At 30.8% G+C, this 17485-nt stretch overlaps 1 protein-coding gene across 1 annotated transcript in view; it reads right to left on the bottom strand.

The window, feature by feature from the left end:
- Cog6 (conserved oligomeric Golgi complex subunit 6) overlaps positions 1–17485 on the bottom strand; it is a 48673-nt gene that overhangs the window by 10280 nt on the left and 20908 nt on the right. The window contains exons 8-13 of the mRNA XM_035357404.2: positions 16695–16865; positions 12771–12914; positions 12103–12259; positions 7092–7338; positions 6839–7006; positions 5086–5247 (exon numbers count right to left, since the gene is read on the bottom strand). Of these exons, the coding sequence (XP_035213295.1) occupies positions 5086–5247; positions 6839–7006; positions 7092–7338; positions 12103–12259; positions 12771–12914; positions 16695–16865 (1049 nt within the window). The remainder of the gene's footprint in view (positions 1–5085; positions 5248–6838; positions 7007–7091; positions 7339–12102; positions 12260–12770; positions 12915–16694; positions 16866–17485) is intronic.

Below are 17485 nucleotides of genomic sequence, written 5' to 3'. Positions count from 1 at the left end.
GTTTAAAGAACTAAATAATTTCTGGAAATCATTATATCAGTCTTTCATATAGAGATAGATATAGATCTCAGATATAGATGAATTTAAATTATAAAATTATACAGTCTAAAGAACAGTGCAAAGGAAACCATCAAGTTAATAAATTAGCATCAGTCATTTACAGAAGCATTAAAAAGTATTATACACTGGTGTTAAAAATTAAGAGAATTCTCATATTTGATCAATGATCTCCAGAACTACTGGACAGATTTTAATCAAATTTGGTGTGAACATAGGTTGATATAATAAAAACAAAATAAACATTCAACAGTTATAATAGACACACATGTTTGTGTGTAACACTCATGGGAGTCTGAAGGTCTGAAACAGTGGTTGCAGAAGACACAAAAGAAATGGGTTATTAGGGGGTATGGTCCCCTCTTACAGCCATACAGACCTCGCAGCGTGATGTCAAAATGGAAATAAGGCAGTTTATCAGTGCCTGTGGCAAAAGGTCCCACTCATTCAGCAATGCTGTTTTCAGTTCCTGGATGGTTCTCGGAGGGGGGTTGCGAGTTGCAATTGCCCTCCCCAGAACATCCCAGACATGCTCTATAGGGTTGAGGTCTGGAGACCTGACTGACTAATCCATCAAGCGAATACTCTCACTCTTGAGAAATTCGTCGACCAGAAGAGCTCTATGTGACCTTGCGTTATCCTCCTGTAAGATGAACTCGGGGCCCACTGCACCCCCGGAAAAGGTGAACAAAGGGCTCCAAGACTGCATCCCTATACCTCACACCAATTACAGAGCCTCTGTCAAAGACGTGGAGAGATGTGTTACCATCCAACATGATGCCTGCCCACACCATTACACCGCCACCTCCATAATTGTTGATTTCACGGACATTGGAGGATAGATAGCAGGTCCCTGGCTCTCTCCATATGAAAGTATGGTGAGAATCGGTGTTTAGGCTAAAACGGTACTCATCGGTGAACACACTAGTCGCCCATTGCTCCGTACTCCAATCACTATGCTGCCTGCACCATGCTAACCGGACTCTCCTGTCCGTAGACGTGAGCAGGATGCAAACAGCCAATCTTCTGGCAAACAACCCTCTCTCATTCAGTCTTTTGAAGACAGTCACCCTTGTTACATGGGTTCCTGTGGCTGCATACAGGTCCCGAGAGAGCTGAGAAGCTGTAGCCCCTCTGTTACGCCTCACTAAAATGTACAAATAGTAATCTTCTCTGGCCATCGTGGTTCTTGGACGATCTTGCCCAGGCTTTCTCTCAATGGATCCAGTATCCTGGAATTGTTTCCATAGGTGCAAACTGTTTCCATGATGCTGGGCATTAAATTAAACTCTCTGCATATCTGAACTTGCGATTAGCCTGCCTCTAGCGTCCCCCCAATTCACCATCTCATTCCATCATCTAAACGTTTGTGGTTACTCATTTTTACTGTTCCAATGTGAATTTAACCGATTGCTGCAAGATAACACCAAGAAATTCGCCGAGGTGTGCTAGCGAACGCAATTCGTCTTACCCTCCACATGCTTATAAGTCCTATTTTTCTGCTGGCTCGGCCTACACACACGAGTACGCTTACATATTTGCCGTACAAGATTTGCATTTTATCTAGAAGCAGTGGTTTTTTTCCTTCAGTTCAGTTCTTTTCATGCAATTCAATAAAATATGCAAATTCTCTTAATTTATTTCACCAGTGCATATACATGTATTAACAGCATGATTTTTATGTTTTGCTGCTCCTTACATATGGCTGGCCTGACGATGCACTTGTAGGTAAAACAAAAAAATTGAAAGAATTCTTTCTACTGAACAAATATCTGTTATATTTTGTACAAACACAGTATAGACATCAAAAACTGATTTGCAGTTTTTTGCTTATACTGAATTTACTTTAGTATGAAAATTTTTGAATCAGTCATGAAGATGCAACATAAACTTAGGTACTGTCGCAACTGGCGATCTATCGATTTTCATTACTTAATTAGTTTTATAACAGATGATGCCATCTCTTTTTTCCATCATTTCATCGCATAATTTGATGTGCTATCAGCCAATGAGACAGCAAGATAGAGCATGAAGCATATGAGCAACTACACACAACTACCTCAACGTTTCCCGTTATTTCATCACATGCTGAAAAATAAAAGCTACAGAATTTTATCAAGTGATAGCCACCTATGAATCAATGAATCAATGAATCAATATCTTCACCAAAACCAGTTATTCTCATCACAGAATAGCCTTCCTGCTTGTCTAAAGTGTTGTGGGGAAACTTGTGAAGTCACAAGAAAGAAAAAAAAAAGGGAAGAAATACAAAAGTCTGAGATGTTCCTGCAAAATATGCCAAACATATTAATCAATCAGAAAAATAAACACCTTTTTTTATTTTTTTATTTATTTATTATTTTTGAAAATGTGAATAGTCACTGCAACAGCAAACTGTCATTATCAGAGATTCTGCAGCTTATGTTTTACTGGAGTTAAGATATTTCCCAAGTGACCACTCAGATATTTACCAGCAAAGAATACCATGTGCAACTGGTTTAATCTTTGACAGGATGTCTGCATAGAAATGTTCTAAAAGTAACAACCCTTTGGCAGCCCTGGGCACATCTCAAAATCGACAAGTTGCCTCTATAAGGAAAGAGAAAAACAACTTCATACTCCTCAGTAATGAGCACGGTTGTCATTAAGTGATTTCAATGCAGAAAACATCATCAACCAAAGAAAACATGGCAAACGATTAGAAGGACCGTGTGTACTTGGGTTAACCTGGTGAACCAAAAAACTCGGAAAACGCTTCATCATAGAAGGAAGAGATTCCACAACATCCAGTGCTAAGTTATACCAGGGTCAATCATTATAAGTGATGAATGGCTTGCTTATAAGGGGCTGGCAAGATTAGGTTACTATCACAGGACTGTCAACCATCAGGAAAATTTTGTAAATTCTACAAATGGTGCCAAGACTCAAACTGTCGGATTTGGCTGGGGTATTTTGAAGCTAAAAATTTCCCGCAACATGGGAGCTATGACTCCAGAAATACTACCATGTTATATGGCTGAAGTATGCTGGCGATATCTTAACAAAAGAGATGACTCTTTTTCTAGCTATGCTGTGCAACATTCATGATGTATAATTATGTGTGGAGTATTTAATTTACAAAAACTAATTAACTGAAAAACAAAATATTGTAGATCGTCAGTTGCAACAGTACCTAAACTTAGTATCAACACATTTATGCTGTATGTCAACTTTTTTGCAAACAACATATATTAGTTAGATTAAATTTTTTATTTCTATTGGTGGTATTTATGCTGAAAAATGCCTCTCAATAAGCCACAGTGAATTTTTTTTTAATTGACTTTGGTGTTTAGTCATGACACATGATTTTTTTTCATGAATTTTACAAAGATATTTCATCATGGATACTTCTTTTTCTATAACTTACAAATTACATGGGCACTGAAAAGCATTATATCCAGCATGCAGAGAGAAAGCACTTTTTCTATACAACTTAACCATTTTTCTCATATTGAATAGTTTTCTAGCATACTGTCACATTAGTCTACTCAACTCTAATGTGTATTGCAAACAATAACAAGAAACTGCTTCTTTTATAGTCCTGCATACTGTCACATTGTACTCGATAGTATTAGCTATCTTGTCTTTCCAATAATACACTGCAACATTATCATTTTATGAAATCTAAACTTCATGTTATTTAAGTTTCTGACTAGAGAAAGTTTTTGGTATTCCACTATGATTTTTCTAACTGTTCCACACACAAGTTTTATTTCCACATAAATGATTTGCTATGGTGGAACTGTTAAAAAAAAATCTGTCCAGCTATGGTTTATACTTTTGCCTCAACTAGAGCTATTATTATTTTATTCTTGATTATGCTTATTTATGGGATATTCTGAAGTAGATCCTTGTAAATAACCAAATTTCAGTACTTTTATATAGCTCATAATTTTTTATTCCAAACTTTGACTGCTTAGCCAAAATATATTATTTAAAACTTACTTTCCTTTCCTATAACATAAGTGACTCATCTAGAGAAATACATTCATTAGGTGTCAATGACAGTCTATTATTACTACAAGTTGCAGTACTATCACTAAAGTGGATAATTCTCAATTGAAATGGAGAAAATTCAATAACAACCTGTTTTTTGGCACACGTTTGGGCAACGAAACATTATTTGTAAATGTTATTTTTGTTTTTGGAATTAAATCTTCAAAATTATTAAGGTGATGAGATTAAAATCATGATACATGAGATTAAAATCTCATATATTTTATCCAGCATTGTTGGTTTCTAAGTTTTAAAATGTAAACTTTTATACCTTTTAGTATTACTGAAGAAACTGTCAGCATTCCATTTTGTTTGCAAAAATATTCTGCTAGAGCTATCTCTAAAAAACATACACTGTAATGCTCATACCACTAATGTTTTTATAGGTGTGGCAGTCCATAATCCATTCACCAATTGAAGACACATATAGCTGAATAAATTTTTTCCCCCACATTTAATAATAGTGTTACTTCCTAATGCTTTCTAGTTGAAGTTTTAGAAATCTTCATCGATTTTTTAATCACTATATGAATTGTAATCAACTCACTTTCATACTTTGAACAACTCTCAAACAAATGTTCAACATCACTGTCAGTGGGTTCATTCTTGCAACAGCAAAAATTGCACACCTCAGAGAAAAGATTTCTTTTTTTTTTTTTTTTTTTTTCCCAGAACAATCAATCAGAAAAAAATAGCGGTTTAAAACCTTAGAAAAATTAACCTGCCAAATGTTTTTAATGCATTTACAAAACAGGCAATTTCATCTGTAGTTTAAAAAAATAGTGCTGATAAGTAATTTCACCCACAACATGGAAATGCATAAATTTTATGGTGAGCATACTTGTCCATGGAAGTTAACAGGTTAAAAGCATGATTTTATTGGGCAATTAAAATAAAAGAGAAATCTGTCTTGGAGTTTCCACAGAATTTTCTAACAATAATTGCCACACATTTGCAAAGCACATAAAGAAATATGAAAAATTATATGTATACCACTGCAGCCTGTATAGCCAAAGCATCACAGCCTGGAAGACTGGATAGAGGACCATGTTTAGGCTGAAAATCTTGTAATGATGTATATAGAGCTCCCAAACCAAGTTGGCCAACTACAGTTGAAGCTTGCTCACTTACAAGGGTATCAAGATGAGCATCAATCTAAAATCATAAATTTTTTTAAAGTGATTTGTATGTTATAATTAAAACATAACATACACAGTCAAAAAAATTTTCATTACTTTGTTATATGATTTGTTAATTCCTGACAAGTAACATTTTTTTATTATCACATAGGATACTTATTTATTAATTTAATAAAAAAGTAAATATATAAAAATGCATATTTTCCAACTAGTAAAAAAAAAAAAAAAATACATAGCATTCATTCTTTATGCTATTTTGATGCCAGAAACAATTTTAGTGGAGGATTTCTAAAATTTTAGGATGATTATGTTATATGATGTTATACTACCACATACTCATTATCCATGTAACTTGGCAATGTTATCAGTGCAGAAAACGTAACATGTTTAACTTACTTTTATTCAGACTTTGCAAACAGACAATTCTCAGAGTGTTGCCACTGGGCCAAAACATTAGATTTTATATTTATCTTTTTAATTTAATTGATTTCTAATTGCTTAAATAAACAAGTCATTAAAAATCAATAATGCAATTTTTAGTAATTTAAATCTTTATTTTTATTTTTCAATATATCTAATTGATATAAATTAAGATATATTTCATTTGTAATATCACCATCTGATAATTTTTATGAACCTTTGCAGCCTTAATTGTAATTAATTAAAGATGCCTCTAATGCCATGTATTATGTATCTGGTTTTTCAAATTAAAACTTTCAGAGCTTCAATGATTCCTTTTATTAATGATTTGATTAGATAATTAAGATAAATACAGTCACTTTTATTTTTTATTTTTTCAAAATGATTATTTCTTCAAACTGAATGGCAATTAAATTTCAAAATACTGCTAAACTAAACAAAACAAAACAAAAAAAATTATAAATAATTATTGCTTACAAAAAATCAAAATGTAGTTATACTTAATAATGTTATTCAAAAATTAAATACGCTCATTATATAATTACTCATTGAAAAAAGATTTTATATATATATATATATATATATATATATTTGTAATAATAAAATTCCATAATCAAGAATACACTTAAAATTCTAACTGTATGTTCTTTTCATTTTTTAATGGTGACGTTCTCTTATTTGAAAGTACGTGGAATTAAATCCACAGCCCCGTAGTCAAGTTGTTTTTCCCGCCTTTTCTACACGTACAGTTATAGAATGTTCTGGAAATATTTAAAGTGAACTAGATTGGCTGACGAGGCTGACGTCATTTCTTGGAAGCTCTGCCTTTCCAGAAGCTATAAAAGGACTCGCAAAAGAATATCGGGGCTTTTCTTTAATGTCATTTGTATGCAGTAAACTTCATACAAAAAGTTATTAGTAATTCTTTTTATTTACTCCCAATATCTGATTTTGGAACTGCTATTTTCTCCTGAAATATAATAAATGGATCCTGTTTTTTAAAACTTATCGTCTGATAATTTAAGCTATGACAAAAGCTGGTACATCACACACATATATATATATATATATATGGAGAGAGAGAGAGAGCTTTAATTTAATCCATCAGATTTATATATTACAAGAATAATAAATTTAAAATATAAAAGAAAGAAAACTGTAATCCACATTTTTTAAATATTGATTACCTGAGCTTGCAGCATTTCCAGGTGTTGATCTGTATATTCAAATAACATTAATGTAGAATGTATTAAATAAATACAATTTGCAAGATACGTAGCCATATCTGCACTTGCTAATTTGGAGGCAGAAACATGACACATCTGAAGCAGTGGTTCAATTACTGTAGCCAGAATCTGTAGGCATTAAAATATACTACGATTAAGAAAAATGTTTCATAAACTTTTAAAACAAAGTTGACTTTTATGCTAATAATATCACCTGCGGTACATCTTTTTGCCTGTCATCAACAGACACTAGACATGCATCTTGGCAAGACAACACTTCACAAAGCAATCCAAGGCTTTGCTTCAGAGCTTCGGGAGGCCCCAAATCTGCAGGAGGCATTTCAATTTTCTCCAAAACTCTGCTACAGTGACACGTTAAGCTGTTGTAGAACATTTTTTGGGATAAAAGATACATTTCTTCTAATGTAGTCAGCAGAGCAGCTTCAGTGTTTATTACTTGTCTGTTAGAGAAAAATGAAAATATGTATTTTACTTGAATGGCACAAATAAATTTTACAGCTTTTGAAATACATAGTACAGTACAAAGTCTGTAATCCAGACGTCCATTATCCAGAATGATCTATAATCCGGACCTCAAAGCCACAAACATTTTTTTTTTTTTTTATATGCTTTACACATGCGCGTAATGCGTTTATGCAAGCGTGTTTAATGCTATGCATGCACGTTTAATGTTTACGCATGTGCATTTAGCACAGAAAACAAAACAACTTACATTGAAAGAAATGTTTAATAAAGTAAACAAATAAATATTAAGCTTTTCTTTTTTTTTAAATTTTGATACCCTTTAGATCCTAATTGCTCTTTATTTCATAAATTATGGTTTCATATTTTTAATTGTATAACTTCTGCATGCCAACTTACCAGATTTAAATTGATGATCTATAATCTGGAAAAACTCTTAATCCGAAATCGCCGAAGTCCCGACGAGTCCGGATTACGGACTTTGTACTGTAATTATTACTGACTACAATTTGTTTTATCCACAACATGATGCAAAACAACTCAAATATTCTATTCAACAAGATTTAAAATTTTCCATTAAAATATATCTTACACTTTTGATTAATAGCTAGGAACTCACTAAATAGATAAAATGGAATCTATTTAGAATCAGCCTATTTGTTTTTCAATTACATGGTTTTTACAAATATTTCCTTTGTTTTCTAAGTATCAGCTGTTTTTTCCAGGGAATTTCATAATCATTTCAACTTATTACCAGATTCTGCATTTAAACTGCAGCAAGTAGCATGTAAGTGAAAGTATGCAAGAAGCAGAATCAAAAATTTTGAGGAGAATAAGTTTAATTCCCAACTTGCCAAACATAACTTGAATTATTTTACACAGGCTAACTCTTCTTAAGACATTTAAATACATGTATGCCACTTCCGAATCTTTACATCCCTCTTTAAATTTTCTGTTTTCTCCTAATTGTAGTCTTCCAGTATTTATTAACGAAGTATTGTTTCCATTTCTTCTTTCAAAGACATTTTTTTCCCTTTGAGTTGAATTTCCTTCCACTCTTCCAGGCTTAATTTTTCAGTTTTTTTTTTTTTTTTTTTTTTTTTTTTTTTTAATTTTTTCCAAACCTCCTCATTTTTGTGTTTTTTCGTTGTATAGCATTTAGCGGTCTCTGTGTTTTCTTGATATAACTATCCTCTCGCCACATTTCATTTTTATTAACTTTGAAGAAAACAAATCAATACACTTTCGCAAAAGGATGAAAAATTCTCATCCATGCTAGTTTTTGTGCTTTTTACTCATGAATTTTAATTGCAGTGCATAGAAAGTCCAATACAATGTCCTGTACAATTGCCTGTACAGGCCTGTAATTTTTATTCCACTTTGTTAATTTATTGCTTGGAAATCTGAAATATATGACTTATACAATGTTCTTTTTCCCATTTCACACTAGATAATGTGAGTTTTTCATATACCTACTACAGGTTTTAAAGAACTACTTGATGTGTTCAAAAGCTCAAAATCTCTCACACTTATGCAAATGCCACACATGTATCTTTATTTTGTTTACTACAGACTATTTTAAAAAACTTAAATACATAAGAAAATTTATAATTTTTTCCTTGAATAATAATGAGAAAAAAAAAATAGTTTGTGAAGAGCAAAACACTTTGCTTTCATGAAAAGTCTTATGTGTGGGGGTCACATCAAGCAGAACTAAAGAAGAGGGGAAAAAACTTACAAGGCCTAACAAAATATAAAAGAAAAATGTTCAGTTTTTAGTCAGATAAATCTTGAAAGAATTGGTAAAAGCCTAAAAAGAAAGGTAATATCCTCTATCAAAAAATAACTTCAGTGTACACAGAAGTTATATCCAGTATGCATTTTCCTACTGTATCACGAGACTGTGTGTTGTCATGTCACAGAACAATATTCAGAACACAATAATAAAATGACATTTTATATGCATTGCCATGTATCAGTGTTGACAGAAATTTTTCAACTAAAGTAACATAAAAAGTCACATAAAGTAGCACATGACGCGATTTTTATAACCTCATAGCTACCCTACGTTCGCATGAGCTCTGATGTCTCACAAATTCACTCTCCATTGGTTATGTAAGTTACAGACTGTAATTTAATTATCTGCTGTTTTATTTATGTATCTTAGTTTCAATGAAAATTTTAAAACTATACTGCTCATTTTTCATCATTTAAATATCATTTCCTTTCTCAATTAATTCACAGTTGATTTAGATTTTTATTTTAAAATTTATCTGTGCACATTAAGTGATTCCTTACATTTAGATTAGCTCATTTTATTTAAAATTAAAAAAATTTAAATATTTCATTTTAAAACTAACAAAGTAACATTTCAAATAAAATGTATTATAGAACAAACACAGTGGATACTAAGGCAACCATTCATGATTCCAGATAATTTTGACTTTCTGTGCAGGTAATAATTTCATAATGGTATTATTAATTTTCTTCTTGTAAATACAGACTATTTTCAGAACTGATTGCCTCAAAGGGATCATATTATGTGCTGCAGATATATATATATGGTGTCATAGAAAAATAAATGACTAAAAAACTGTGACTTTAAAAACAGTTGCTATTTTACTTTCTCTTTCATTAAAATAACCTACTCGTAAGCACAGATGCTTGCAACACGAAAAAACAAGAGAAAATGGGGATTTTTTAATTTCAGTACTTATTCTTTGAGCAATTCAGGTGAAATAAACATAAAATCTCTGATGAATTTTCTTAAAAATTTTCCTTGAGCAATCAATGGATTGTATGAATGCATCGGAAGCAATACATACACAAAGTTTTAATCCAAACTCATTTATGCTGTTCACATTTTTCAAACATAAATTTTCCCTGGCTACTTACAGATCACTAAAATATTAAACAAAGCAATCAATCAGGCATGTGACAACACCAGTGAGTAGCCCTGAAAACTGTTTGTGCCAGATGCCAAAACCTATGTAAATTAATTTTTATTATGAATTATTTTTAATATGGGCATTGTTTTAACATATTAGCTTTTTGCAATACATTATAAAACCTTTAAAGTTGCAAAAAGTAGCACAAATGATGAAGAAGTAAAAATTCCACACGGATACATAAATTTAACAGGTTTGTCAAAAGTAGCAAATTTGCAAAATATTGCACAATCTGGTAGCACCGCCATGTATCACTAGATTTCAATAAATCTTAGAAAGTGATTTAGAGTCAAAACTGATATCACTTTGGACTGTTAAATCTATTACAAGACAATTGTACCAATTAAAAGATCATTTAACAGATCATGCTGATGGCCATCATACATACAACTAGATCCTGGTCTTGAACTTTAAACAGAAACATTATTTAATAGCTGATATAATTTAAACTTCAATTTTTAATAAATAAGTCAAATACAAACTAATAAGTATGCAAATATAAATTAATAAGTATGCATTTTGTGAAAAATATAGCATTTCATTGTAAAACTAAATGCAATGTGAATTCGCAGTACCTAGAACAGTAGAGATCTTTAGTCAATTAAGAGTAAACTTGTATATATACACTGCGTTTGCTCTTACTCAGCCATTCAGTTCTTACTCAGCTTGCATAACTTAATATGTTTACTATTAGGCGATGCTATTTAGTGGCAAAACTTTATTAAATAAAGCAGATTTTTTTCTCCAGCATGCGAGACCGTTTCCATTTGGAAAAAATTAGGATGAAAATTAGCGTTTTCAGAATTTTTTAATTAACTGCATGGTTGATTAAAGTCATGCAAAGATAAGAATGGTCAAAATGGCATCCCACAAATTTTCAGAATCTGCCAGGGGGGGGGTTACTTCTCTTGAAACTCAACTCCCCGCCGTTCCAGAGGAGATAATACCACAAATAGACAGACAGATGAACACAGATTTTAATAGTATAGATACTCTATGAAAAAGATATCTTTTTTGAGAAAAAAAAATTACATTGATCAATATTTTTCACAATAATTCAACATAGAAATTCTCGGCACATAATCTCTTAACATCAGAAACCTTTTTCTAAAGAATATTTTATTTTTTGTTACATGCAAATTTACTTCTTCAGTTTGTGTATGGCCCCTGAATATGATTCTTAATTCTATATCAAATATCTTGGCCAACTTTTGTCATACAGGAGTCAAAGTTTTGTGTTTTGTATTTTAAAACAATAAATAAAACATAAAATTTTCCCTAATATAAGTAGGGAACATATAAAAAGTTAGATTTTGTAATTTTTACAAAACTGATTTCTTTAAATATAAAATGCCCAAGCATAAATCTTTGTGTCATTTGAAACAATTTTTTAACTGGAAGTACTAGATTTAGGATAAACAGTTTCAAAAATAAAAGGCAGGTAAGAACTTTGGTGGGCATGATGTATGTCCTACTGTTTTGCAGAATAAATATTTCAATAACATTTTGTGTAGCTGATTTCAGCATCAAAATCATAATATTGTAATTACTATGTTGTGAGGGAAACAATGGAACTCCAAATAGCCAGACTACTCAGTCATCAGGAATTACACTTCAGAAAAACTATCTGTGCTTCCCTTAGTTTAACCGCTTGGTCAGTACCAGGTAAGGACTTTTGTGGGCACAATGTATAACATAACACAATTGCATTACAAAATTTGAAACATTTAATTTTTACAAGCTATATAAACAATATATGTCAGATTTAATTATATTATTAATATGAAGACTTACTTTATAGTATGCAAGTAAAATTTCAAAACAGAACCTAGTTTGAACAAGATAACAGCTCCTTGTTCTGAAACAATAACTTGTTCAACACGGACTTTAAGTGGTCTACAAAGTCCCTCTGTTATGTGTGATAAAGCAAGTTGAATTTCATTATCTAATTCTGAAATTAAAAATGAGATATGGTTGTTTATCTCAGCACACACATGACTTATAATACAATAAACTCATGTAGCAATTAACACAATATAACAAACAGTGCAAAATTTTATTTTAGGATGTTTTTTAAAGCAAAAACAGATCACTATGTACTTAGGGAGAAGAATGGTACAAAAAATTACAGAAAGATTTGGTGAAGAGTGTGTTTTATTTTTTAAATATATCACGTAATCCTTATTTAATAATTAAAATTTATATTTTAAATTGCTAAAGTATGTTTTCTTTTAATATGCTGATGTCTGCTGACATATATAAATATTACATAAATATTGACAGCTTCAGAATCTTTCTAAAAAAATTGAGAAAACCACAAACACTTGCACCCAATAAATAACTTTCACCTCTTCATCTGCAAAAAATCACCAAATTGTGCCAAGGTGGTTTCATTAATATGTAATTACCAAAAATGGATAGCTAGATTACAGAATTAATTTTTGATATTTCAGGCTACTTACCTTTACCTGAACATTTCTTTAGAACAGCTTCCAAAATTTCTTTCTCTGATGCTGTTGCTTGATGCAACCAAGCTAACATATCTCCAATATAACGTAGTGGATCATGAGAGTGCATTTCAATAGGTCGAGGTGTCCCACCAGAGCCTTAAATGTGTATCAAATTAAATAAAAAAAGGAAACATTCTTACAAGCAATTCTTGCCTTACAAGAATAACTGTATTGTATTGGACAAACATAAAATAAATTAAAATAATATTATCACAATAATATCCAAGTCCTACTTTAAATAAATAATAAAATGTTGTTTTTGCTATTTCTACAACCTTATTTATGTATTTAGGCATAATTTTCGATGCAGACTTTTAACTATGTAGGGGAAAAAAATAGCCAATCATTTTAGATAAAGTCTGGTTTTTGTGTCAAAAAAATAGGTCGGTGCAACACTATATACATAAATCTAACATTCTAAATCATCCCTTTGTTACATGAAAGTGCAGTTTAAACCCTTTCAATCAGCTAAAAAGATCAGAATAAACAATATAGAACTATCAACTCTACTTTTTGTTTTTCTGCACTAAGTACTTTAAAAAACATATTAAGTTATGTGCAAAAAAAGTCGATGCATTCTTAAATTGAAAAAGAACAGAAAACACAAAAGTAAAGTAACTATTATTATATATAATTGTCATTGTTATGTCATCTATCTGGTAGCACATGTTACTGGCACTTATGTGTTATTGTAGTGACCTTCGAAGAAGTCACCAAATTTTCAGAATGTGCTTAACTCTGGCAAACATGCACATAACCACTATTCAGGCAAACATTTTCGAAACAATCCTTCAGTCAACCAATGCCAGACTTCATGTTGCCTCATTTTGCTAAGTAATTAAATGTTACCATAATGCTACTATTTTTGTATGTGTTCCTTTTTTGTTGTAGACCAAGTTCCAATGGTTTTTATAAACAAATCATGATATTTTTTGCCTTAAACTTAGTTTTAAAATATGAGCTTCTGGAATTAGCCAGCAATGGAAGAAACTGTGGTAAAATTTCTGCAAGAATACAAAAAGGGAAGTGCGTTTCCTTGATATCCACTGTTGCAGAGGTTTGTAACAATCTTCTTCTTCTTCTTCTTCTTCTTTTTTTTTTTTTTTTTTTTTAAGTGGAAACAGATTGCTGTGTACTTCAAAAGAAGAATTGCATAAAAAAATACAGAAAGATTTGGAGACCAACGTAAGTGTTTTGTTTTTTAACGTATCATGAAATCCTTATTTAACAACTAAAATCTGCATTTAAAATTGCTAAAATATGTTGACTTTTCATATGTTCAAAACATTTATCAACTTACATAAATATTGACATTTTGGGAAGCTTTTTAAAAAAATATCAAAAAAATCACTGACTTGTACTCGATAAGTAATGTTTGCTCTTTCATCTGTAAAAAACTGCTACAGTGGTTACATTAATACATACGTACCCATTTATCTCATACCCCCCCCCCAAAAAAAACCTCCTGTGATTTGGGATTAAAAAATTTGTAATATTATTTTCACAGCCTCATCATCAAGAAAAGAAAAACTGTTTTTTAAGTAACAAATGAGATGGCAGTCTGCTGGGAGAATGTCAGGAGAAAATCTTCGATGTGTTAACACTTCCAAATCCAAGTCCAATAAATTTTGCTAAGTAATTAATTACTTAGAAATATGAGGAAGCATGAGGTCTGTCATCAACACGATGAAAGATAATGTCTTTTCAAATAATGAGTGTTAGATGTGATGTCAGTTCTCTTCTCAATTTAGTTAACTGCAGGCAATAGATGTCAGCATTCATTATTTAGTTACATTACAGTAAATTATTCTCACGGCATCTTGTAAAGACCATTAGGTATTTTATTTCAGAGCAGTAAACTTGAAAAATGCACAGTGCCCTCATCAGGATTCAAACTCCAGACCTTCTGATGATAGCTGCCTGTGCTTCCAAATACACAATAAAGGCCTGGGATAAGGAGGGAGAAAACACCTTATAATTCACCAAGCACTTTAAATATTCTTGGGATATAATCATTCTTCTGATGGCAAGATTCTTGGAACTCAGTATATTTTCCTTCAAAGCTTAGCATTAAGTATGGTGCATATTTCTTACCTCCTGTTACAATTTGTTCCATAAATGACTAGATTCTGTAATGAGATAGCAAAGATGCATAGACAGATATTCTCTTCTCACTTTGTTTAACACAGAACTGGTGTGAACCAATGCATTGAACTTCACAAATGAAGTTGACACATAACTGCATCTATCTTTTGAATGTTGTTCAAGGTACCAACCTTGCTGCTAGTTTGTGAGTGGTTCAATTTTCCGTGACTTGATTCAGAATTTATCAGAAACTAATAAATCCACTCTATCTATCTAAATTCCATATTTTTTTAGACCAATCAGCAATATATGTTAGCATTGACTGCAGCCTTTCCATGCATCTAACAAATGCTATGGCGAACAATGGCTGCAACATTAACTTTTATCAGACTAGCATAGTACACAATGTCTGTTATGTTCTTTATGGTTTGCCATTTTTAAACTGTTAAATGCATTAATTATTCTAATAAATTCAGTGCCTTTATATACTTCACTCCCTCATTTTATTATTTTATGATGATTCCATTCAGTGTTACCTAAGACAGATGTTATTTCATTAAAGTCTCAGTTTATGGAACATGTAAAAATTTTGCACACACCCAATATATAATCATTTTCCTACAACTATTATTTAACACATGAAAAGTTAATGGCCTAAACTAGATTTCTTTTTTAAAAATGCTATTGCTTTTTCCATCATACATATGGACAAAGATATTAAATGGAAATAAATTTCTGACAATTACCTTGCAAGGTTTTATTATAAAAACATAACTATTCATTTGTTTCATTACTTAAATATTAAAAATTGGGTGTGAACTGATTCCACAAGTTTTTAAAAATCATATTCAAGTACTCTTGTTTCTCACACAAGAATGCAAATGAATAAAATAAAAAGCAGTGTACTTAGAGTCAAAATTCTTTTCCTGATTTTTAATCAGAAATTTTCAAAAATGCTTTGAAGTAACTTTGCTCCCCACCATTACATAGATACTAAAGAAATGTAACAATCACAATCATTTCTTAATTTTTATTTCTGATAGTAGAACAGGTTTTGCCTGCATGAGATTTTTCATGTTTTATCCCAAGTGTAATCTAAGAATACACCTAGTCTTTTTTTTATAAAGTTCCAGCATATAAATATATAATTTCCAACAGATTGTTTAAAAAATTTATACTAACTAATTAAATAACTACCCTTGCACTGAATTTTTTATAAAATGCCTAAAAATCTTATATTGAAATGCAGAGTTTGCAAAGAAGTTTGGAGCAAATTCAATGTTAAAAAGAGAAAAAAAAGCACATTTATTTATGGCCCAGGAGTTTTAAATAAATATATTTTCTCATTTACAGTTTTTTTCTATGTGATATTTTCAGCATCCTTTCCTTAAACTCAGTTGAAATTATTTCACATTATTTAAATAAATGCATAAATTTAAAAAAAAAAAAAAAAAAAAAAAAAAGCACTTTGTATGACCCTAAGTGAAAGATTTTCAGTAAAATATTTAGGAGTTTAGGATTACAAACTATGGGAGATTTTTATTAAATGTTCATTGTTGTTAACACCCACTATATCAATTGTGATAAAAAATTTCATACAAATATCATTTCTTTTTTGTATGATAACAATCTAATATCAAAAATTGAGCTCAGAATAACATACCAAGAGAAAAAATAATACATGCAGAAATAAAAGGGTTGCTATAAAAGAGAACCCTGAGGTAAACTTACAATAGTCTATGTATTTTTCCTGTACTGTTATGAATTTATAAGAATAAATTAAGCACATACCACCTCTAGTTAAAGCATCAATAAACGATCTAACAACTGCTGCTCTACGAGCATTAGCATATTCATCTAGAGAGTATTTGAAGAGAACAGGACGATCTTGTAAGCTTTCCATAGCTTTGCTTAATAAAGGATTCAGCTCAGGAGAATCAACATTCAGTAATCTACATTCATCTAAAAAATACATGCTAATAATAATTATACAAATAAATGAAGTTATAATATATTTTTTACCAAAAAACAAAACATATTAAATATAAAAAACAGCATTCTGGTACATGAACTGACCAATTAATTGCATGAAAATTTTTAAAAATATTAATATTGATGTTCTTAAGTTATAAAATATAAATTCTATAAAATACATTACAATATTCATCTAACATAATATATCCCACTATACATAAATTTAAAAAGGAACTATTCTCATATCATACTCTTATTCACAGAATAATAATAGATTCTTTTAAAAGAATACTCTTCTTTTATGAACTCAAAATAGAAAGTATGAAATCTTCTGCGCTATTTTCTTACCTATTAATAACATATACAATATATATATATGTAACAGTATAATAAATTTTTATTTTAAAATAAATTATCCCAATATCATTTTCTTGCAAATGCTGCTGATAATGAATCATTTGTGAATCAACTGCGCTGGGGCAGGATTCAGAATTTTTGGGTGAACTGCTGAAATTAAATAATTTAGAATTCCTACTTGTCAACCTACGACACTTAAAAATCAGGGCACTTTTTTTAAAGAAATCAGGAGAATTTTTTAATAACAAAAA

This window comes from Stegodyphus dumicola, chromosome 4 (assembly GCF_044657685.1).
Source record: "Stegodyphus dumicola isolate Sdum_Otavi_A_Nest chromosome 4, ASM4465768v1".
In the NCBI taxonomy this organism is placed as follows: Eukaryota; Metazoa; Arthropoda; class Arachnida; order Araneae; family Eresidae; genus Stegodyphus; species Stegodyphus dumicola.
The sequence above is the reverse complement of the archived record's forward strand: the minus strand, read 5'-3'. Positions and strand labels throughout refer to the sequence as shown.